General features: G+C 31.1%; 1 protein-coding gene across 4 annotated transcripts in view; it reads right to left on the reverse strand.

Moving 5' to 3' along the window:
* Window positions 1-10,548: 10,548 nt before the first annotated feature.
* The window catches only part of LOC127721645 (exportin-T-like), a 38,496-nt gene continuing 23,229 nt past the window's right edge, over window positions 10,549-25,815 (reverse strand). For all 4 annotated transcript variants that reach the window (XM_052228436.1, XM_052228440.1, XM_052228432.1 and 1 more), the window contains exons 14-27: window positions 25,381-25,500; window positions 24,801-24,895; window positions 23,801-23,966; window positions 22,948-23,090; window positions 22,203-22,333; window positions 21,462-21,616; window positions 20,651-20,840; window positions 19,697-19,764; window positions 18,803-18,851; window positions 18,027-18,142; window positions 17,751-17,798; window positions 17,045-17,116; window positions 16,352-16,405; window positions 10,549-15,782 (exon numbers count right to left, since the gene is read on the reverse strand). In XM_052228436.1, coding sequence (XP_052084396.1) covers window positions 15,756-15,782; window positions 16,352-16,405; window positions 17,045-17,116; window positions 17,751-17,798; window positions 18,027-18,142; window positions 18,803-18,851; window positions 19,697-19,764; window positions 20,651-20,840; window positions 21,462-21,616; window positions 22,203-22,333; window positions 22,948-23,090; window positions 23,801-23,966; window positions 24,801-24,895; window positions 25,381-25,500 — 1,434 coding nt within the window. In that variant the 3' untranslated portion in view covers window positions 10,549-15,755. The remainder of the gene's footprint in view (window positions 15,783-16,351; window positions 16,406-17,044; window positions 17,117-17,750; window positions 17,799-18,026; window positions 18,143-18,802; window positions 18,852-19,696; window positions 19,765-20,650; window positions 20,841-21,461; window positions 21,617-22,202; window positions 22,334-22,947; window positions 23,091-23,800; window positions 23,967-24,800; window positions 24,896-25,380; window positions 25,501-25,815) is intronic.

Here is a 25,815-nt window from a genome sequence, read left to right on the forward strand (position 1 = left end):
CATGTACATCTGTTTTAATTTCCTTTTTTTTAAACTGCAAAATATCCCTCATTATTTTTTTTTTGGGGGGGGAGGGAGATATTCCCAACCTGTTTATTAGTGGAATTGTGAATCAGGCCATTACTCCTCAATTGTATTGATGCATACTTTTCATGTTGGGACAGTTTTCCTCATTTTTGAAGGCTGAATGCATGGTTGCCTATAATTGCTATGTCATTTGAACCTCTGTGGATAGTTGTCTCATCATGCTCATTGGTAATCATATATATTACATATTGTAATTTTTTTATGTATCCATCCTTTAGAAAAGTTGTTTCGAATGTAATGAATCCCCTCCACATCCCCGTTTATAAGTTGAAAAGGCTACTTCTTTTTATCTTCTTTATAACTTTTTTTTTGTGGAGGGGTGGGGGGGGGGGGTCCCAACCTGTTGTTTATAAGTTGTAAATCAGGCCATTACTTTTCTCATTTCATTGTTGCATATTTAACATGTCTGGGCTGTTTTTTTCTCATTTTTGAAGGCTGTATGGTTGCCTATAATTACTTTGTTATTTGAACCTCTGTGAATAGTTTGTCTCATTGGCATATGACATATACTGATTTTTATATGGATTAACGCAGACCTGAAAAAGATGTTCAAAGTTGAATATGCTGCAAACTTCAAACCACCTACTACAACTTATTTACCATGAAACTGTTGATCAGAAAGTTCTATATATAATTGATTTCATCCCAGTCCTCATACATGTACCACGATCAATCAGCAGAACAAATGCAAATAATTATGATGTCACGAAAGGTTTTTTTAAATTAATCTTGAATCTTTATATCAATATAAACTGAATCCCAATATAAACATGGGCTCTTTACAGCAGAATATACAGTATGGTTTTTTTCATTTTTATATACGCCTGTTTACGGGACGTACAATGGTATACCGTTATCCTCCTGTCTGTCCGTCCGTTGTCAATATGTCAGACATTAACTTAAAAACGCTTTAATAAAATTGCAAAAAACTTTGGTGAATTGTTTATATCTATTGACGTGAGCTCCCTTTCTTTTTTTTATAAATTTTAGATATTTACGTTTCTTAGTTTATTCTTATTCCCTTTTGTGGGAAACATTTGGTTGATTATATAGGGAAACACTGAAGCATGACTGGAGCGCCCCCCCCCCCCCTTATAAAAAGTTCTGGATCCTCCACTGAATATGTACTTATGTTAAAGGAAGTCCCCCCCCCGCTGGCGGCCATCTTGGATGATGGATCGGCTTCAAAGTAACAACACTTGGTCAACACTTCATAAGGAACATTCATGCCATGTTTGGTTTCATTCCATTCAGTGGTTCTCTTAAAGAAGACATTCATATGTTTTTCCCATAGGGTCCTATGTTAAACTAAGTCCCCTGCTGGCGGCCATCTTGGATGATGGATCTGCTTCAAAGTAACAACACTTGGTCAGCACCTCAAAAGGAACATTCATGCCATGTTTGGTTTCATTCCATTCAGTGGTTCTTTAAAAGAAGACATTTGTATGTATTTCCCATAGGGTCCTATGTTAAACTAAGTCCCTTGCTGGCGGCCATCTTGGATGATGGATCGGCTTCAAAGTAACAACACTTGGTCAGCACCTCATAAGGAACATTCATGCCATGTTTGGTTTCATTCCATTCAGTTGTTCTTTAAAAGAAGACATTTGTATGTATTTCCCATAGGGTCCTATGTTAAACTAAGTCCCTTGCTGGCGGCCATCTTGGATGACGGATCGGCTTCAAAGTAACAACACTTGGTCAGCACCTCATAAGGAACATTCATGCCATGTTTGGTTTCATTCCATTCAGTTGTTCTCTAAAAGAAAACATTTGTATGTATTTCCCATAGGGTCCTATGTTAAACTATTAAAGTTCCCCACTGGCGGCCATCTTGGTGGTTCTCTAGAAGAAGTTCAAAATGTAAAAAGTTAACGTAGGCGACGGATGCCAAGTGATGAGAAAAGCTCACTTGGCCATTTGGGCCAGGTGAGCTAAAAAGGGGGATTTTTCAGTTTTCAGACTATAACTCATAATTAAATCTTTCAGCAGTTCTCATGAAACATTGGGGAACTGATTATATCTAGTGATGTAAGCTGCTGCCTTTAGAATTTTATAAATTTTACATTTCCAAGTTATGGGGTTTTATATATTTAAAAGGGGGGATTTCCGAGTTTCTGATAATGTTTTCAGCAATTCTCATTAAACTTTGGTGAATTGTTTATATCTATTGATTTAAGCTCCCTTTTTGATTTTCATAAATTTCAATCTAATATGACATTGAGAAGTAATTGAACTTTATTCTTTGTAAATGTGACAAGGGCTATCATGCGCTCATGGCGCAGCTGTTTATTGAAGGTGATATGCATATGGTTGCCTATAATTTCTTACATCCATTTTATTTGAATTTTAGGGAATTGTTGTTATTTATATAAACAAATCCCACGTCGATATATTACAGGTACAACAATCAGACATCAATCCACGCCAACCTGGATGTAATTGAAAGACATCTAGAGGTCAATATATAGTCTCAAACAAAAGACAAAATAAGGAAAAATATAGAGAATTTTTTAGAAGAATTATTATGAAATATATATACAGTGTATTAGCAATATTTAAAATATATCGTTTAAAATATTTTGAGTTTTAGGTTTCACCTACCATTTTAGAAAACTGGGATTTCATTGCGGCTAGTCTATTAGAGGGATATTTCATTGGTTGTAGATATGGAATCTTATTTTATCATGAAGTCATATTTGAACATTGACTTGAGGAATGAAGGTGGAGTAAAGACCGAATGTCAGTTTTAGTCTTATATATGTACGTAATTTTACTAGATGTATACATTTATTATTGATTCAGTGGTGATGGTAAATAGACACTGACAAGTCTTGGATAACATTTTATAGTTATGAATGTTTCTTGATCAGTTAACTAAAATTAGGTGGAGGTATGTTCTTATTTACGACAGAGGGGCACTCAACCTATATCAATTTGTGCATGAAGCGATTGATAGTTGCTAGATACTGAATGCTTTTGCCACAAATTTGTGAAAGTTTTAACTGGTGAATACGATAATAAAATTCATGTCTTTTTCAGGACTTCTGATCCAACCATGTAGTATGGCATGTTATTGAGATATGGTTTTGGTCGATGGATGTTCATGAAGGACCTGTAGTACAAAGTATATCACTGGATTGAGCTCTTTGTCTAAGTGTATTATAAAAGTGCTTTGCTTTGAGCTCAGTTCATTGTTATGCAATTCATTCTTTGTGAAATAAAGATTTGACAGACAACTCTCATGTACAAGGAATTGTCTAAGTAGTATCCATTCTATGTACAATGTGAGTAATAGGGAGATATAAGCATTTTATTTAGATTTGAACCAAACATTTTTTGTCCATTAGCCAAATTTAAAAAAAAACCACAAATTTAACAAACAAATGCTACTCGTGCTACTATCAATCTGATGCTAGGTTGTTTTGTTACACTTTATTATTATACATCTGTACTGCCTACTGACGACTCAGTCCTGAGTGTAACGGGTCATTCAGTATGTTAAAAAAAGACCAAAATTCATAAGGCCTATCTCGCCTAATTGGTTTCTAAAACTATATTTCATTGTACATGTTCAACATTTATCATTCATTTGTTTATTTCTTAATTTGTGTGGATTAACAGTAAATGTTAATTACTACAGTACACTTTCATACCACAACAAAACTGCCTTACTGTATTGGTATCACTTATATTTGTATCCATATAACAAAAAAAATTAAAAGAGAATATTTTTGCAATACCTTTTTCTTTAGATCTGTAGACATATTAAGTAGATGTTCATATCCAATTTTATCAGATGACTTCTGTATCAGTTATGAGTCTTTGAAGCATACTCACAAAGGTTCTTTTGTTGATATCATTTTCATACTGGTCAAAACTTTTTTTTTGCTTTGACCAGCTTTGGAGGAGATATTTTCAAAGAATTAACAAAAAATAACACAGAGGTTTAGTTTCTAACTCATCTAGCCCCAAGCATCATGTCAGACATTGTCATTACTAAAAACCAGTAAATGTCTTCTAATCTGAGAAACAATTTTGACATTTAAATGGAATCTTTTACTTATGATACTGATGATCCACCACAAAGTAATATAAATAGAACCATACAAATAGTAAGCAAATACATGTTCTCAGATACCATCTCCCGTATAAAAAAAATCACATCATGAAAAAATGAACCTATTATGTGTTCCTCTCCTACCTACAAAATGTATCCAAAATCAAAGATGTTGAACATATTCTGTCATAATCATTTGGTAATTAATGCATTTAGTGTCTCTTCCATGCCCGTCTTGAACATAAAAAAAATAAATATTAAATAAACAACACTCCTAATGCTCAGGTTGGTTGTCATTGTGCAACACAGTTAATAATATAGAACCCTATGGGAAAAACATAGAACTTGTTTCGTCATATAAAACAATGTCAAACATCCAAACATACTATCCACACTGATCTGTATCCACACTTGTACTAAAAACTAAATAAACATATTGTTGTGGTCTCTGTCAGAATTACCATCAACTACAATATTTTTTTATTGGCGTCTTTGTGATGTTTATTTATATATTTGTTTGAATTTTCTAGTCAAATATGTTGTCTGTCTGTGATGTATGTATTGTGAAGGAAACAAAAGTTTTAAGATATATATTTGTATTACGTTAGCCACATTGGGGTACAGAGTAACAACTGAATAAAGTTTGTGTGTTTCTCAACATTTTCAGGGGCTGCAGAAAGTGGCTCAATATACTGAAATAACGGAATAAAATTGTCCTGTTGAAATAAATGAAACTTCAGTGTCCGAGTAGAAAGTTGATGAACAGGGTTCTGTCAAAGAATGTCTCGTCCTTTTTCTAAAAAAGTTCATCAGAAGATATCAAGACCTTGTTGAGAAATATTTCGTATCAACTTCACAAATAATACAAGATGATCTTGAAGTATAGATTCTAGGTACTAACGTTGTTTATCATCCTAATTGCGTGTTATAGTGTTCTTTTTATTTGTCTTTGTATATTTTTAACCTTTAATGTTTAGTCCTTTTTTTGTAATATACTTTTGACGTGGATCGGTTTTTATACATCCCGCCATTGTATTATTCTGCTATGGGCATTTTTTGTATTCTTGTCTTTTATTTTTTGCTTATGTACTTTGTCTATAGAGTGTCTCTATGGCATTTTTTTTTTTTTTTTTTTTTTTTTTTGTTGAAATAGTTATTTGTTTTTATTGTGATTAACATTATAACACAATATTGACTGCTGCGCCCCAATTTTTGACAATTTTACCTATTATGTCTGTTTGTTTTCCTCATACATTGTTGACAATATAATTGAATTCTATAGGACTGTCATACAAGTGAGAGGTTAAGCTAGCTATAAAACCAGGTTTAATCCACCATTTTCTACATTATGAAATGCCTGTACCAAGTCAGGAATATGACAGTTGTTTTCCATTCGTTTGATGTGTTTGAGCTTTTGATTTTGCCATTTGATAAAGGACTTTCTGTTTTGAAATTTCCTTGGAGTTCGGTATTTTTGCTATTTTACTTTTCACATATAAATGAAATAAAATATATCGTTAAAACTAACGTCTCGTATAAATTAAAAATAATAATAATCCTGGTCACGGCACCATAATGTTGTGAAGGAATCAAAGGTTGTAAGATGTACATTTGTATTACGTTAGCCACATTGAGGTCTGTTTGAGATGCTCATCTAATTTTGACAATAAACAATTGTCATTCAATTGGGAGGTTAAGCTAGCTATAAAACAAGGCTGCACAAGGCTTCGTCGGAAAATGTCTGTACTAAGTCAAGAATATGAGAGTTGTTTTCCATTCGTTCTGTTGGTTGATATAGTCTAAAGTTTGATTTTGTAAGGTTTAATGGACTTTATTTTTGTTAACACTTTTGGATAATGAAGATTTTAATTTGTCAAACATTGAATTAAATATGTTAATATTGAAAAACATAGAAATACATTTCAAAGTAAAATTAACAATTGTCTTTTGAATTCCGTCAAAATCTTTTAAAGTATCAAAATTACTTTCATATTACCATATTTTTATTTACTTAATGAAAAATGAAAAATACCACAAAAAAAATCTAAAAATGCATACGTGTTCCCTTAGAAATTGTTCAAAACCAGTTCTTATTCTTCTCTTTGCTGGAGGTGGCGAGTGTCCGAATGTATAATGGTCTGTTACAGCTAAAACATTTTTCTTACGTCTAGGAGTTAAAGGAAATGAGTTTCAAATTTCAGTAGCCAATCTACCCCAACTACCCCAATGTTAACCACAGAGGAGCCTTATCTCCTTTTGCTTGAGGTTTATTTGCCTGGCATAAGTCATAGTTTGCTTACCATATTGTGATGTCTTCTCTCATCTCAATTACCCAAGCATGACTGGGGAATAGAAATGGACATTCGGATCTTCTTCCGACCGGCAGTAAAATCCTTGCCAAAGTAAGCGTCAGTTTGACTGTGCGGGATGTATAAGTACTCAGCCACGTCCGTATGTGGCCTGTTGCAAGGCTAAATTTCTGACCTATTCGATTTACCCTCATTTTCCAGTGGCAGTCCTAATGTTTAGCCTATCATCCCGGTCGACCCCTATTACAGGACCTAATTTGCCACTGGACGTTAAGCAACCAACATTCAATCAATCTATCTCTCATCTCAAACCAGTAAAATCTTTGGGAAAGCTTTCCTTTGTATTTTTCTTTCCCAAATACCCAGAAATTATTGAGTTTTCACGCATTTAAAACTTCATCTTTCAACTTTGTGTGGGGTCTAAAACTGAAAATCTAGTTTCATCTCGCTTAATATATTCTTTGAATAGTAAATCCTTCTAAAATATAAGGGATTCCCAAATATGCCGGGCAGCTGGACTGAACTTTTTCACATCTCTATGGTGATCTCGTTGCATCTTTTTTTCGATTTAACAACCTGGCAAAAGTCTTCATCTTCCTCTTGGAACTTCTCAAGCTCTGTTAGTGTGTCCTGCTTTCAAAATGGTCCAAGTATTTTCTTCCTCAGCCTGGTTCCTTGTCTTAACTAACATTAAGACTTTAAATAAAATGCTTCGCTGAGCGCAGCCTTATACAACCGCAGTGGTCGAACCCTGAACAGTTGGGGCAAATTTGGACACAATATTCAAGCTTGATACGATTTGAATTTGGATTGTGATCAAATTTTTGACATAATATAGGTTTCTGACACAAAATAAATGTGGTCAAATACTGTGCAATTGAAGATTTCTTCTTGAAATTTTGAAAATTTGAAGAAAAAAAATATGAACCCTTTTAAAAAAAAAATGGGAACCCCCCTCCCCCCCAAAAACTTTTTGAATCCCACTTTTAGCATTAACCATCAAACTCAATTGCAGTCTTTCCTTTGTAGTATGGAACCTTGTAGAACAATTTTAGGGAGATCCATACACTTAATCACAAGTTACTGTCTGGAAACTAGAAAAATGCCTTTTTTAACCATAAATGGCCATTTAAATACATCATAAAAGTATCAAAATCGAAAATGACATCATAGTTATGGCTAAAATTAAAAAACCTTCATCAGCAACTTTTAATAGTAATATCTAAAAAATAAAATTCCTTCATCAGCATTTAAAAGTAACTTCTAAAAATAAATTGACAGCTAGGACTTTGCAACCATAAAAACCCATTTAAATACATCATAAAAGTATTAAAATAGAAAATGACATCATAATCATGCCTAAAATTAAAACACTTTCATCAGCAACATTAAATAGTAATATCTAAAAATAAAATTCCTTCACATACATAATCATGGCTAAAATTAAATAATTTTTAAAATAGAAAATGACATCATAATCATGCCTAAAATTAAAAAGCCTCCATCAGCAACATTAAATAGTAATATCTAAAAATAAAATTTCTTCACATACATAATCGTGGCTTTAATTAAATTACCTTTATTAAGCATTTATAAAATAGTAACTTCAAAATAAATTGACAGCTAATCACCTAAAGACAATCCATTTCTTTATAAATAATTTACAAGCAGTGTAAGGGCGGTAATTTGACAATATGTGTTTGAATTACCTCCCTTACACTGCTTTAAAATTATGTTTGTACTTGAGTAATTGTCCATTAACCTGTAAACCCTTGTTTTTCGCCCTTTTTTTGCCCTTACTTCCTAAACAATTTGAGCCATAACCCCCCAAAGCAAATTCTTACCACCCCTTTGTGATATGGTAACTTGTGGTATAATTTCAAAGAGATCCATACACCATTCCACAAGTTATTGTCTGGAAACTAGAAAAATGCTTATTTGGGCCCCATTTTGGCCCCTAATTCCTGAACTGTTAGAACCATACCCCTAAAATCAATCCCAACCTTCCTTTTGTGGTCATAAACCTAATGGTAAAATTTCATAGAAATCCATACACTTAAACAAAAGTAATTGTCCGGAAACCAATGTGTCTTCGGACGACGACGTGATACCAATATACGACCGCAAAATTTTTGCGGTCGTATAAAAATTATTCATTCCTATCTAAGGGGGGATATTAATGGAGTTACCATGCCAAGAGCTCTTTTTGTGCATTTAATCAACCTCACGGGTCATGACATAGCATCTGCATTTCTATGTTTTGGGCGTGGTCTGTATTCCACTGTATAAACAAAAGCTGACAATATTTCGATTCATCGGGCTATCCTGCCCTTTGGCTCTTTAAGATTAAATAACCAAATCAAGAGCAGGTGTTCAGTTCGGACCATAAACCTTCTGCCAAATAGGTACTGCCTTTAATATTCAATAAAATATCACAGACTGCTGACAGTTCTTTGTCTGTAATGCAATAATTGCGCTCAGTTTTATTAAAGGTGTAACTACCATAAGCGATCTCTCTTGGATTTGGCTTAAAACTGCACCAATTGCAAAATCACTTGCAGCTGTATCTTACTATGAAATATCTAGAGGATTTCCCATAAATTCTGTACTCAAAAATACTTTTTAAGTTTTTCAAATGATTATTTGCACTCATTACACCAAATAAATGCATTTGACTTCTTGGTAAGCTCTGTTCAACTCTTTCAGCTTAAACAATAAACTGCTTCGCTGAGTGCACCTGGATACGCCCGCAGAGGTCCAACCCTGAACAGTTGGGGCAAAAATGGACATAATATTCAAGCTTGATACAGGTCTGAATTTGGATTGTAATTAAATATTTGACATATTATAGGTGTCTGAATAAATGTAGTCAAAGAACTTGAAATTGGTTGTATGAATTGAATTTATATTCAATTAAAGATTTCTTGCTGTTGAAATACACTGTGCTGTTGCGCAATACTTAGTAAATTTGTTGTCAGACTATAAACAAATAAAGTTCCATTTCTTCTCAATGTGATATTTGAAATTTATGAAAATCAATAGGGAGATTACATCAATAGCTATAAATAATTCACCAAAGTTTCATGAGAACTGCTGAAAGCATTTTTGAGTTATTGTCCAAAAACTGGAAAATCCCACCTTTAGTTATTGTCTGAAAACTGGAAAATCACCCTTTTTTTATGAATAAAACCCTGCAACTCAGAAACGTAAAATCTAAAATTTATAAAAATCGAAAGGGAGCTAATGTCAATAGATATAAACAATTCACCAAAATTTCTTGCAAGTTGGTGAAAGCATTCTTGGGTTATTGTCGGAAAACTGGAAAATCCCCCCTTTTTTAATGAATAAAACCCCAAAACTCGGAAATGGTAAATCTGAAATTTATAAAAAACGAAAGGGAGCTCACGTCAATAGATATAAACAATTCACCAAAGTTTCATGCGTATTGGTTAAAGCTTTTTTGAGTTAATGTCCGACATGTTGACGACGGACGGACGGACAGACGGTCGACAGTATACCATAATACGTCCTGTAAACGGGCATATAGAAATATACTATTTTGTACTATTTTCACATTTTGAGGAGCATTGCATAAGATGATATTTTTCTTGAAATGTGTATGTTGCATGGAATGATTTTTAGAGTATGTCAAGTTGATACATGTTCATGCTTTTTCTTGAATAAATATGACAGCTGTTTACTTTTTTTGGAACTAATAATGGTATATACAAAAGATTGACAACTAAGAAATCACAAAATTTTAATCTTGTTTTGTTCATGTGTATGTCTTTTGATAATGAGCGACTCTTTGGGGTTTTATGACATTTCTGAAAAGTTTCGTAGGTCTGCTTTTATTAATTGCTTCAGGATTTGTCATTTCATAAAGCCATGTAGATGTTAAAGCCAAATCATTTTTATATTTGACAATGACAAGTTGATGACCATTGAGATTTTGTGAATTGTTCTTGTTGGTTGGCTGTCTCATTGACATTTACCACATATTTCTTCTAATGCATTTGTATTATGTCCAAAAATCTCATACTAATACAAATTTCTACAGCTAAACATCTGCATTCTTAAAACAAAAAGAAGTCAAGGTTTTAATGTTTTATTTTCAATCATGAAAGCAGTATTGTACTGTGAAAATGTTACTTTATTATTGTTACCATGTTCCAGAAACAAACACATTGTATTACCCTTTAAATTTTTTTTTACCCATCTTGTATTTCAATTATTTCAATACCTCAATTTCAATCTGTAAAGTTATTCATTTTAATATATTTCATATGGAGTTGCCAGATGTTATCAAATACAATCTTGAAAATTAATATAAATTATTGCAAATAGCTCATTACAAGAAAACCATAAGGTGATATATAATATCTATATATAATTGTCAACATTTTCATCTTTTTTCATTTGAGCCGGGATTGTTTTAAATAAATAAATTTCAATCTAGCAGACTAAAATATCCAGTATGATTAATTTCATCCAATAAGTCAATATGAACACAGACTATTTAAATATTGCATGCAAGAAAGAGCTCATTCTGAATCAGGGCTTCCAAAATTATTTTTAGCCAGCCGGACATTTTATATATTATCCCGATTTTAATCCCTTAAGACTAAATAAACAAAAGGCAATTATGGTAATCAGTTGCCGAGTTGGCCATCCCAATGATTGATTAAAAAAAAAGATATTAAACTATCTTTGATTCAAATTCGAAGTTCTGACGTAAACTGTTAAATTGGCAGTGCATCATTCGAGGTGTGCAACATCAGCGTACTTATATCTGCCTTAAGACTCTTTATTTGTGCAAAATAACGTTGTCAAAAACTTTACTTTCGTTTTTATACCGGATGTTATCTTGACAATGGTAAAACATGGACCAGAGACGGATACGTAAATTCCGTGTACGTTTGCAAAGCGTGAATGAGTGGAAGTAGCTCTTTCTACGTTATTTCTTCAAGAAAATATTCGAAATAAACGTGATATAAAGGTATCAATGACAATTTTAGCATTTTTTGAAGAAATTAGGATGCATAATTAAATTTCACACCTGCGCACACGTGTACTAGTTCAAACAGAGACATGTCTCTAGGTTCAAACAATGTGGTTATGACGATTTTACATTTTCACCTTTTTAATTTTTTCATCAAATCATATTTGTAAACGTATTTCTGATAATTTAAATCTTTGACTAAATTTATTAGATGCAAACCGCTGAAATGTAAGAAAATAACTTTGAATAGACCGATCAATGTCCGGTTCAAAATAGTTTACCTGTCACCTGAACAGGTAAATTTCAGCTGTTTGACAACTAATTAGCCTTGATTAAAATGAGAAGGTATTAAAGTAGGGGTTGTTTTGATAGTACTTAATGATCATGTCACTTTTATGACCGGAAATGTGTGGCTGTTAAAGGCAAAATGTTGGGTCAAAAAGATCGCGAATTATGTTAAAATGACCGTCTCTTAAAGCCTTGAAAACTAAAAAGTAGATGACCGTTTCATGCTTTGCCAAGCCGGACTTTTACCGGACATTATACAAATGTCCGGCATATATGACCGTTTTGGAAGCCTTGTTCTGAATCCTTAAATTAGAAAATACCCGTGGAAAAAATAGCTATAAGTAACTGTAACAGAGCAAGAACTCTAATCCTAAAACAAATTTCATATCACTTTTCAGTTAATCTTAGTATTAATGGATATAGCTGGGAATGAAGCATTTTTTTCTAAAATGTTATAATTTTATGACTATTCTTCAACACCATTTTGGTATAGTTTAAATCTCACCTATAAACAGAAACATATGTCCTATTTCATGCAAATAAAAGTAAAACGCTGTCGAATAATCATTTTTTGCTTTTCAATCAAGATAACACATAGTCACATAATAAATGTTTGTATTCTGCTACAGATTGCATATCAGTCATTACAAAGGCCATGACAATATTAACATCCGATATAAACATAGTATGGTCAAAAATGTTAGTCTGATTGTAGAATTTTAATCAATCTCCAACTGGTTATGCATATAAGGCCATTTATCTAAACAATAACTTGACTATTTTCAGTACATTCAATGTCAATAATTTTATAGATCTGATATGTTCTAACCAATGTTTTCATAAATTTATAAGAATGATTCAAAAACATATATAAATTAACAATAACATCTGTAACATTTTAAGCAGCACCACAATGGTATTTGTTTTAAAGTTTGTTTGGAATTAAATAACAATAAATTACACATTATTTTGTCCATCAACATTCACATACTCACAAAAGTAACTTTCCAATGTTTACAAGTACAAAGATGCAACAACTGTTTTACTGTGTTGAATTTTATTCATGTGACTTTTCTGTACATTTGATTTCTTTGAAATCAGGCCCAAATAAGTGTGATGAATCTTATGATATCAGAAATGGCTAGAATAACAATGATAAATATAATATAATACAAGATCATTTTTTTTTTTGTAAAATCACATTCTATATCAACCCTCCACCAATGTCACTGCCTTGAGCAAAGTTTCTGGGTATATTTCAACAGCAGGTGCATTATGAAAAATATCCCATATAATATAATCTATGTAATATCATTCGGTCTACTTCTAGAGTTTCAATATTCGAAGCAGAGAGGTTAAAGACAGAAGAGTTTCAAAGATGCCGAGAGAATCTTATAAATTTTTGTAAAAAAAAAAACATTTTTTCAAGGAGATGGTATACTTTTTCTAACAAAAATTGCAATAAAGTCACAAAAACATGGAAAATATTAAATATTTCTGTTATATTCCTAGTAATACTTGTGCTTTTCAAATATGAAGTTTCAAATGTGAAACTTTTTACAATTATTTTGCCTTTATTTCTAACCCGGGAAGAATATAAACAGAGTTTAATGTTGATCCATATATATTTAAGAGGTGTATTTTGTTCTATTGTGTGAATTTTGTAGAATTTTCTCATCTGTCATTTTAGAATTTTTGTAAATATAACCAAAAGTCGAAGAAACATCGTTTTTTTTTAAATTTCTGTAATAGTGTAATGATAAATCGAATTTTCACTCTGTAAATCTTTGGTATGCTTGGATTTTAATATCAAATATCATAAATGAACTCACAGTGAAAACATAAAGTTGTTGCACCTTTGTAAAGTTTATAACATAAGCCATAACAAACTATTCTCTCTCAATATTACACTCATACACACACATCCTCCTCAAATTATTTACAATAAGGCATTTACAACTAGTCTGCTCTTTTAGAGTCAAATTTACAAATTTTTGCAACAAATATACAATGTACAAACATAACCTTAATAGACCATAACAAACAACTAGACTTACTTTACATGTAGAGTACAAAAAATGTCATGGAATTTCATTTGTTATTTTATTAAACATCATCCTTTTCCTTCATATCTACTAAATAAATGAAGTGGTTTTTTTTATGATATAAGCACTTTTTTCATTATAGTTGGCACATGAAAGTACAAAAATTAGGTTTGTTCTAAGTTTTCTATCTAAATCTAAAACTAAATTTCTTTTTTTTTAATTTTAGAAAATTTTAATAGCATATAAATGTGTATTCATCATGTAATAATTCTATCATATAAAGCCCTCCTAAATGGTCAACCCACCCCTAAAAAATATTCTGCATGAAAAAAAAAAAATTTAATCACCAATTTTCCCTTGAAACAAACAGACCTAGTCAAAAATAGTCAAATATGTTTAATTCAGTTGTTGATGACTTTTGTCACATTTTTTAAATTTCCATGGTTTCAAAATAAAACTGATAGCACTCCCTCAAACTGAACTTAACAACTAATATTTTGGGGGACAAACAATTGCTTTTTTAGGCCACACTGCCCTGTCAGTTAATTTTACAGTTACATGTCAAGAATTACCTAAGGAGCTTACAGGATGACAAATATGATTACTTTTCACTTCCAAATATTTGGAGCTATAAATTTCATCATTTTCAAAAGATTTTTTATTTAATACGCAGCTTTTTTTAGAAAAAATATTGATAATATTAACACATATATCATATTTTAATGGTATATCAAGAAAATTGTGACTTGTGACTGAAAATTGTCATACAAAAAACACTACTCCATTATATTGTTATATTTACAGCTGGTCTACAGGTCGGTCATTTAATCTATTTTTCTATTGACTAATATACTAGACACATTGTGTAGTACTGTACTTGCATTAATATTGCTTTATAAAGATTAACTTAACTAACTCAAGTAAAACTAGACTGATTTGATGACTATCTCTATTGTAAGGAAGTTACCTTAAGTACTGTAAGAAATTTAATTTTGTATGCAACGGATCATGTTTTTGACGAATATGTTAACATGGATACATGATAAACAACAAGGTCAATATATTGATAACTTTTCATAAGTATGCATTCCTACAGTATTTATAACAATTGATGAAGATGGTAAAAGTTTTCAACAGTACAGAAACTGAAATAGCATATTTATATTGAAGGATTTCAAGACTTTAACATTTTAAAAATTGTCACTCATCTATAAAATCAACTTATATAACTCAAATGAAACAAGACTTGTTTTATGACTATGTCTATGACAATTGTTTGAAATATGAAGTCACTTTTTTAGTTCCGTATCTCAGTCATTTCTGATTGGTAGCCATTTAACAAAACTTATTACTGACAACTTCATACTGAAATATGAATAGAAAGAATGAAGAAATTCTGGTACTAAAATAGAATAAAACTGTTTTGAAATCTTAAATTTGTGAATATATACAATGAACTTTTTAAAATTTGGTATGTTACACTTGAAATAATCATTTTGAGATTTTGACTTTTTGCAATGTAAAATTTACTGAAAATAGCACAAGTTATTAAAGCACTAAACACATATATTGCATTGCATCAATTGGTTGATATTTTGTGACTTAATGTAGTGACTTTGTAATTCGTAATGAACAGCAGTCTGTCAATAATTCAAATGCATTCTTATGATATGAAAACAGACACAACAAAACATTTCTTTTAAAATTAACATTCATATTCCTTAAATATTTTCTGCAGTTTCAACGTAATTTTTCAAACATTTACACAATTATATTGTGTCACACTCACAAGTCATCAGTATAATATCTTTACAATCACAGACTATTTATAGCTCATCTCATCATTACCAAATATGTCAAATGTCAACCAGCCTCTCTCTCTCTCTATCTCTATCTCACATATGCACAATACTGTAATTTACATGAATTTATGAACTGACAGGAAAGTCAGTTCTTATCCTTCGTCATGACTTGGCTTTCATAAAGAAATTCTGTAAATAAATAACAAATATCATTACAAATAAAGATATGATATCTTCACATCCTTAAAATCAAATATGCTGTACAATCTTACAATTGTTGAAAATGGCTGCTGAAAATTGAGAAAAAAAAAACTGATTTGATTTTTTGAATGATCAACAATTAGATTATTACTAAAAAAAATTGTCTATTATTATTGCTGAAGACAATGCATTAAACCCTAGATGGGTTTTTTTTTGTTTTATTAGGTTGCTGTCTCAATGCTATACTTTTCCTAATATTCATATTTTATTATTCTTCCTCAAACTTGAACTGTTTTTTATATCAATTAACATCTTTATTGCAGTTATATCTTATGTGACATAAGCGTTGCTAACAATGGTTAGAAAAGATCACTCCTTAACATAAAATTCCATAAATTGTTTGTATGTAAATCTATTTAAATTTTCATATGAATATCTGTTTAAATCTAATTCTCATCTATCATTTAGATTGTAAAAAATTTGGTAGAATAATAAGAGAAATAAAAAAAAATCAATACATATTCAACTTTTCCCAACCCTACAGATCTAAAACCTACCTTAAAATATGTCCTAAACAGTTTGCTGTCAGCTTTTAAAACTTGGCAAAACTCCTGAAAATTAAAACGCATAGTTAATTGATTCATCATAAATAAACATTTTCACCTTAACTTTTTTTAGGAAATGATAAAAGTTGATTGGTGAAAAACGTATAAAAGAACACAAGCATTTTTGATTTTTTTTTTGTAGACTATTTTTATAAAATTTAGGTTTACTAATAATGGCAAATATAAATGAAAACTAATTGATTCGCTTTTTCAACGAATAAAGTTCCATAACTCCTCAATATCATATCAGAAATTCATAAAAAAACTAAGGGAGCTTATTTTTATAGATATAAACCAGTCACCAGAGTTACATGAAAACTGCTCAAAGCATTTTTGAGTCATTGTCTGGAAACTGAAAAATCCCCCCTTATTTATGAATAAAATCCAATAAATCGGAAACGTAAAATCTAAAAATTTTAAAAATCAAAAGGGAGCTTACGTCAATAGATATAAACAATTCACCAAAGCACATGAAAATTAGTTTAAATCTTTATGAGATATTGTCAGACATGTTGACGATGGACGGACAGACGGACAATGGTATATCATAACATGTCCTGTAAAAAGTTAAGTAACTAACATTAACAATTAGTCAAATAATTATTAGAATACTACTCATATCATCAGATAACTGTGATCACTAACCTCTGTCTGTTGTTGTGACAACTGTAATGTAGGTAGGTATTCTGACAGTAAATATTGTATCATCTCATCTCCCTGTAGGCAAATAATAATAGTTATGCATTTTAAGTTTTATATGCATTACAAAACAAAATAAGAGACTTAAAAAAACAAAATTTACCCCAATTTGTTAATTGTTTAAGGACTTTATATTTCTTTTGTTTTTAATACATTAATTTCATACAGTGCAAATACAAAAATCCTTTTTTATTATAGTCTTACACAAAATATTTTCCTTTTGAAATAAAATTGAGAATGGAAACTGGGAATGTGTAAAAGAGACAACAACCCGACCAAAGCACAGAAAACAGCCCAAGGCCACCAATGGGTCTTGAACACAGCGAAAAAATCCTGCACCCTGAGGCAGGCTTCAGCTACTATTAAACAGATATGAACAATTCAGACAATTCGCTGTTTCAAAATCTAAAAGACTATGGGTCATTTAATTTTTTGTACACCAATATGCAAATTATGTCCCAACATCGATTCAGTTTCCATTGTTTATGATGATTTTAACCAATTACTGCATTATGATGTATGCTTATTAAAATATTACTCAGAATGCATTAGATTTTGAATCAATGAATTACATTTCAACTCTACAGTATATCATTATTTACCAAATATGTGCCAGAAAATTTTTAAGAATCTTAAATGTTGAATAACTTACCCTTTTTCCATAAATTTCTCTTAAACAATTTGAACATTCACCTAAAGCCTGTAAAAAAGAACAAAACAATCTGTATTATTGTATGAAAAAAAAAGACTTCACTATTGATTACACATACATTCTATAAAATGGTTCTAAAAATTCAATGACTTAAAATACATGTCAAATACTAGGGTTTTATCCCTCTCAATTACTTTAAAAGGAAATAAAAGCATATATCATTTTAAAAAACATGAACCGCACAAAATACCTATTTTGCATAAAACTCTTACTTACAAGAGACGTCTGTCCATCATTTAAATCAAAGCTAGGTTTCATTGGTGCCATCAAACAAGCAGGAATAATACTTTTATACATAAAATCAACAAAACCAGCCATTCCATCATTTCCACCTATCAATACATAGAAAATGAAATATTATAAACATGTACAAAATTAGCAGATAATTACTTTTCCTCCTCAACCACTCCAAATTCTTCTGAACTTTTTTTTTTATCATGAACCCCTCCCTCAAATTTCATGAGAATCTGGTTATTATTTTTTCAACTTATCAAAACATGATAAAGAGCCTTAACTATATGTCTAATTCTATTGTATTGGTCTAAATTGTTTTAATTCAAGTACAGATAAATAGGGAGGTGTATAACTTAATACTGATTCTCTTTTATAATCCCTGAACCATATCAACCTTTTGGAAGATTTCTATCTCTTTTCTCTATTTCGATCAATTTAAGAGAAATTTACTATTTTGATCTTTATGATGTCACTCACTGGAAGAAAAAACCAATTTTATTGCATTCAGCCCTCCCAGAGTATTTTAGTTCATCCGTGTTTTAAGTGGGTTTTATTGCACAATTTTTGGGGTTTTTTTTCTGTGTGATTTAAGTAGACATTTCACTTGTCTTTTCATATTTTGTATTTTGGCCATCTTTTTTTTTTACTGTCCCCTATGTATGTCTCCTTTTTTATTCATTGGTGAATGAAAATTAATAATGATCAAATAAATATGTGTTACTCTTAAAACATTGTTAATATAAAGCAGTGGAACTTACCCCATGAATCAACAAGCTTTCTCAGTATATTAAAGCACATTTTCTGACTCTGAATTAGAAAATAATTGTTACTTCAGATGTAAAACAAGTTAAATTGTACTGAGTTGTATTTATTTCTGAATATTTCTGAAAGCAAACTTTTTGCAGCTGCATTTAAAAAGCATGTTATTTTGCAGTTATATTTTCTAGGAAAAGAGATGACTGTCCTAAGTCAGGTGCCATTAATTCAGTGGTTGCTGTTTGTCATATTTGTTTTTCTTTTATTGCTCATGAATCAAGACGGTTTGTTTTCTTGTTTGAATTGTTTCAAATCTTGTCATGACAGGCCTTCTATAGCTGAATATACCGAATGTGTTTGGCTCATATTTGAGGCCGTACAGTGACTTATAATTTCTTCGTTCATGTCATTTGGCCTCCGTGGGATAGCTGTCTCATTGGCAATCATATCATTTTTTCCTTTATTATTATGAGGATCCTCTTGGGACTGTTTTCCAAGAATACTCACTTTATTCCTAGGTAAAAATATATTGAAATATCATTTTAGTTAGTATATATGTACCTATAGTAAAGGTAGTAAAAATACTTTCAAACTTTCAGCATCCTTTCAGATTTACAATTTATCAGTTACAGTTAATAGAAAAATAAAGGATATAGTGTATCCATCCATGACACAAAATCAGTACATTCACAGCAAAAAAAAACAACACACAATAAGCAAAGGAGCAGCGCTTCTATTGCTGTTCTTCATCTCAAAGTCACAGTGAGGCCTTCAACACGGAGCAAAAAACTCTCACTTCACTTCAAGTTTTAGACGGCCCCTAGTACCGGCTTGAGCGGAATTCTTTGCGAAAATAAAATTTGTTAACCTTTCTAGAATGAACTATCAGTACATACCTGAGGGTCGGGAATATCAACAGCACCTTGTATAAATGTAATTAACACCTGATTTAAGTTTTGCATGTCTGAAAGAAAATTTAAAAACATCATGAAATTAATCATTAAATGATGATCATCATTGTTTGGTGTTTAACATCCAGTACCAAATATTACATACATGTTATTGTGAGATATACTAATATGATACCTGCTTTTTGCTAGACTGACAATTTTCCCAGATTTTTGAAGTACTTGTGTACAAAGTAATAGTATGCAGTAAGACATGCCTCCCTACTAGAACACATTATCTTACTCCTAAATGCCAGAGAAGCAGCAAATACTAATGTTTAAGAAAAGGGATCAAACCTTTGACCTCTCAAACTCAAGAAGAGCACATTTACACCAGATCAAATGCTGATACTACTTAAGTTTGTCCAATTCTTATGCCTTTGCATAATGTAATCTGAACTTATTCAATGCACAATAACTTTTGAAAGTTCAAACAGGACTTTCAATAAATAATTTAAATGAGTACAAAAGAAAATTAATTCACAAAAAAAAATATCTTCGAATAGGCACTTTCATAATTAGTTTGAGCCCATGTGCCATGAAGGTGACGAATTGGTTTTATAATTTGAATTGTTGTTATATTTTGTCATGTCAGGGCTTTTTTAAAGCTTGCTAGCTATTCCATATGGGTTTTGCTCATTGTTGAAGTTGTACGGTAACCTACAGTCTGGCTGATTTATGAGAACTTGTTGTTTGACATTTCATTATTTTCAACAAAATTTTCACCCAGTCTTGTACGTTTAGCTAGAATGCATTTTCCTTAAAATAAGAACTTTTCAAACCATGAGTATGATTCCAACCTATTGCAAAAATCCATTATAAATAACAAAAAATAATATCAGCAGTACACACTGTAATCTATAATTCCTATGCATAATAATTCTTAATACACATATATCTTACCTTGATTTTTCAATACATCCAGAACATCATTGCACACAATAGTACATATAAATAAATAATAACTCCTCTGTAACATCTTTTTATCATTAGCTGTCACCTGGTCCAATTCATCAGTAGGTGTTGTCAACACTTGATAAATGGTACTAACTAAAGGCATAAATACCTCTTGTAGAAATGGTGATATGGCACTCTAAAAAGTAGAAAATGTCATATGAAAACATTAATATGGAAATTTGAATAAAATAGTAATTTGAAAACTGACAAATAAAATTATTAATTAAAAATTAAAAATTTTTAATTTAATTTGCATATCTGCTGAAATTCTTCCAACTATAATCAGACACAGAACCATAATTTGGCATTTATTTTAAAAACTTCATCCTTATGACCATATGTTCAAAGTTTCAGGTTGATGTGACCACAAAGTGACTGTGACCAAAACTTTAACCTGATATGTGACAGAGGGAAAGACAAATGAATGCACAAACAGATAAGAAAACGTAATATCCACAACTCTTGTAGGTGGCACATGAAAAACCTCAGTTTGCTATTTCCTCTAGTTTGTTGTGTTTCTCCATGATAAGTTGCTTCTAAAGTAATTGGATATGCACATTTTGGTGTTCACTATTTGGTCTTCATTTACAGTGTGTCTAAACTCCAAGTGATATAGTATTTAATGTATAGTATGTTCACCATTGAAAACCAATGGTGACCTCTAAATGTCTATTTTGATTCACTTGTGTTGTTGGATTGCAGTCTCTTGAAGGTTTCACACATCTCTGTATATCCACATGTATGTTTTAGAACTTACTTTAAATTTCATAATCATCTGATTCATCAAGGGTAGAAAATCATGTAATTCCCTTGCATCAGGCTGCTTCAATAAATTCTCTAAAACAACAGGAACGAAAGGAAGTATCTCCTTCTCCATACACACAACCATTCTATGTAAATATTGCCGCACCCCTGAATATAGAAAAACAGCACATGGATAAATCAGCATCATTGTATCTGCTTATCATAAGGTTGGTTCTGTTTGTAATGATTTTAAACATTAATTGAATTCTAAATCCAATTCACACAGAAAACTGACCTGCAATACTCAAAGCACCATAATTGACAACTGGACTTTAAAACAATACTATTTTATAGTCTTGCTGACAGTCAAAGAATTGTTAAAGAAACAACACTGATTAAAACATAGGCATCTGAACTGAAGAAAATGTTTTTAATGCATGAAACAATGGTCAATGGATCATACAATAATTTTTATAATAAACAATAAGTTCAATGCTTTTTGTTCCCTACAATTTTCAATTACTCCAACAACTTCCTACCAGTAAAAAATCACTCAAAGGAAACTGGTAATCAAGGTTTTAAAGTCAAGACTGTATAAATATATTTTTTTTACTGACAATATTTTTCCACACCAGTTACCTCTAAATTTGAATTTTTCAGTATGTCATTATTCTGAGTTCGAATGTCTATTATCTTTTTCAAACATATCACCTCTAACAGAATCTCATTATCAATACTATTGTGTAATATTTACCTGTATGAATTAATTGTCTGTGTATTGGCACATTAACAGCTTGTAAAAACAATCGTAACAGATCTGTAAACGTATCAACACATCCACACACCTGCATAGTTTGCTGACTAGAAAATCCTTTACTGACTCGACTGAAAAGACAAAAATATTCAATACATTTTAAAACATCTTAAAATTTCCCCTTACTTTTCTAGATCAGATTTTTTTGGTAACAACAAAATTCTACTATCACTGTCAAAATACATAAATCTTGCATACATATTTCCTTTTGCATAATGCTTTTCCTTGAGTAGTTGTAGATGTTTAACGTGTGAACTTCAGCAAACCTGGGAAAACCTTATTTTCACTACTTAAATTGACGAGGGCAGTTCCAGAATTAAATGCATTTGGGGAAGGGGGTATAGGAAGCACTTTTATAGACCCTAACCATTTATAATATAAAATTTTCAAATACTTTATAATTCTTACAAATTCCAAGGAAATGCAACCAAACACAATTAATTTAATGTAAACATATTTTATAAAAGACATCCATATAGCTACAAGACTAAAGATTTAAATACGAAATATACAAGTAATTCAATAATTGGGATTAGGAAACAAGAGCAGTGCTCTTATATAAATCTGTCTCCCTAATTAATTAATTTAAATGCATCCCACCCCTCCACCATGATCAATTTTGGAACAGCTAAGTTCTTAAACAACAGTATAAAGGCATTCTAAGTTTAGCACATTATATCCATACCTTGCAAGAGCAGTGGCAGTGTTGATACTTTGAGCATAAGCAAGTTGCTTTTCTTGATTAGTTTCTGCAACAAGTTTGGTTAATAAACTTTCAAATTTTGTTGCTATAGGAGATAAGAGATTTTTCATCAATGTCTGCTTTTTCTGAAAAAAAACAAGTTAAGAGATAAGATGAGAACATGAAAATCTCTGCAAGAAGACTAGTCTGATACTTAACAACATTAACTGACACTGAAATTTTTAATATAATACAGATCTGGGTTCATTTTTCATGCAGACATTTAGTACTTTTTTTCAAAATTCATGCAAGAGTATGTTGGTACGAATGATTAATAATCTTCTCTTCAATAACCACAAGTTATATTTTTCCTGAACATTTACTACTTTTATGTGAATTTTAATGAAATCCATTACAAAGTTTAGAAGTTGTGTTAATAAGGTAAATGTGCAATTTTTTTTATCTCCCCTTTGAAGTATATAAAATTATTTTTTTAATGTACATCTTCATACAGTTTGGAACCTCTGTCTGAAGTTAACCGGAAATTCATGGCATGGTTTAAGGTAAGTTCAATGTTTTTTAAGATGACCCATGCACAATTTTGTATGCTTAATAGTTGAATGCAAAAATGATGAATCCTAAAAAAGTTTTTCTCCCCTTCAAGACAGCAGACAAGAATTCTTTTCATGCAAATGCTCAAATGATGTTCTAAATTTCACTGATATCCATTCAATTGTTGAGGACTAGGTTCCCTGTCAAGATGCATGGACAGAGGACTGAGAAAATGATTTTTTTTAATATCAACCTGCTCCAAAACTGTATAAGGGTACTTTTAAAAAATAAAACAATATTTTACCTCACTTGGAAGATTACTGCAAACAATCAAGCTTCCAGCAGTTTCATAAAGAAACAACTGATCATCAGATGACAAAAGATGCTGGTACCCATTGTCTGGTGTATTTAGTACCAGTAGATCTTGAATTCTCTGTAAAATCTCCTCAACATAGTTATGGATGTGAGACCTGTAAAATATAACATTATCATTTTATTTTTTGAGAAGACACAGAATTTCTGATTGTTCTATTATTAACATATTTCTTGCTTCTTTATTTTTACCAGGAAAATCAATAGACTATGATAGTTTTCTTTCACAAATAAGACCCATGTTTTACAGAAGGAAATAGGACTTATGATTAGTCATAAATCTTTAATAAACCATACAAATTTATTACTGGTGGTAAATTGCACAAACATTTATGAATCACAGGCCATAATTTAATTTACCATTCATTTTAACTTTATCTATGAGGCTAACTTGGCAGAGTTGTCTTGGTTTTTATTTTTCCTCTACTTAAATTACTTTGAGTAGCTGAGGACCACCTCCGGGTGCGGGATTTTCCCGCTGCATTGAAGACCCATTGGTGGCCTTCGGCTGTTGTCTGCTCTTTGGTCGGGTTGTTGTCTCTTTGACATATTCCCCATTTCCATTCTCAATTTTATTTGATTTATCATCCCTATGCTAATGGTTAACTTTTGCAAAGATCATAATCTCTACTGAACCAATACCGGACAAGAGTATGCTAGTTAATCTCAAAAAGGACACCAATACTACTACTCTAAATATTTGTTGGATGTGTTGTTTAGACCCTGTCTCAATTGAGTATACATCATATCTTCATTTATTTATATCATGACATCATGGAAATGATAAAAAGAAAGATGTGTAAAATCCTATTAAACAGTGTCTATTTTCATTATTGTTTGAATTTCACTCCTATTTATAATTACACAACAAATACATTGTAAAGGTTATTTTGAAAGTATATTATAACATCAACAGATATAAATAAGCTTACCTTACACCTTTAACAAATCTGGAAAATAAATATGATGCACGACTTCTAACTTGTGCTGATCGATGTCGAAATCCTCTTTCATCAGTGAAAGCCATCTGTCAAAACATGAAAGTATATTTTGACTTTATATAAATATAAATAATGAACAAAATTATGATATTAATGAGAACTAAATTTCACTAGATTAAATTGTCATAGCGTTCTAAAAAAGCAAGTACTGTAACTTTCATAGATTCAGGAAAAAGTATTTTTATAGATGCTTGATGGGAAATTTGCATTTCCTTGAATATTAAATTCAGGGTTCACCTATGTTCACGAAAATTTTTTTTTTTGTCATCACCTTCATTTGCCAAGGTAAATGAAACTGAGCTATCTGGCTTAACAGAAGAAATAGGTATTTACACTCATCCAATAATTTTGCCCTTGTTTTGAAGTCTTTCAAACTTAAAAAAAGACTCATAAAAGAACTTATCAATCTTATCTATTTTAAGGCAAGTTACATACTAGTACGTCAGGAATGTGTTGTGGTTCTACACTAAAGAATTTATCAATCTTATACATATTAAGGCAAGATACATACTAGTACGTCAGGAATGTGTTGTGGTTCTACACTAAAGAATTTATCATATCTCACTACAGTCTCAAAGAACTGTAACATGACAGACATGTGACCCTGGCAACTCACACGACTTGTAATTAACTGTAAATAAACAAAATAGTTACATATTCTACATTTTTCATGATATATAACATAAGGCCAAAAAATATAATATCTAGTTCAGTTTCCTGCATCCCTACCTTCCCTAGATTTTCTATTGCTTACCCTTCCACATTTTATAGACATTTTTGGTAAAGCACCGCTAAAATCCAGATTTATATGGTTAAGCACCATTTAAGTCCTGAACACATATTCCGATATTGCCTATGTCAAATATTTTTTTTAAAAATTCAGCAATTTTTCCATTTGTAAAGGGGCATAACTCTAGAACGGTTTAAGTGACGCCACCCAAATTCA

The sequence above is a fragment of the Mytilus californianus genome, unplaced genomic scaffold (assembly GCF_021869535.1).
Source record: "Mytilus californianus isolate M0D057914Y unplaced genomic scaffold, xbMytCali1.0.p SCAF_1, whole genome shotgun sequence".
Classification (NCBI taxonomy): domain Eukaryota; kingdom Metazoa; phylum Mollusca; class Bivalvia; order Mytilida; family Mytilidae; genus Mytilus; species Mytilus californianus.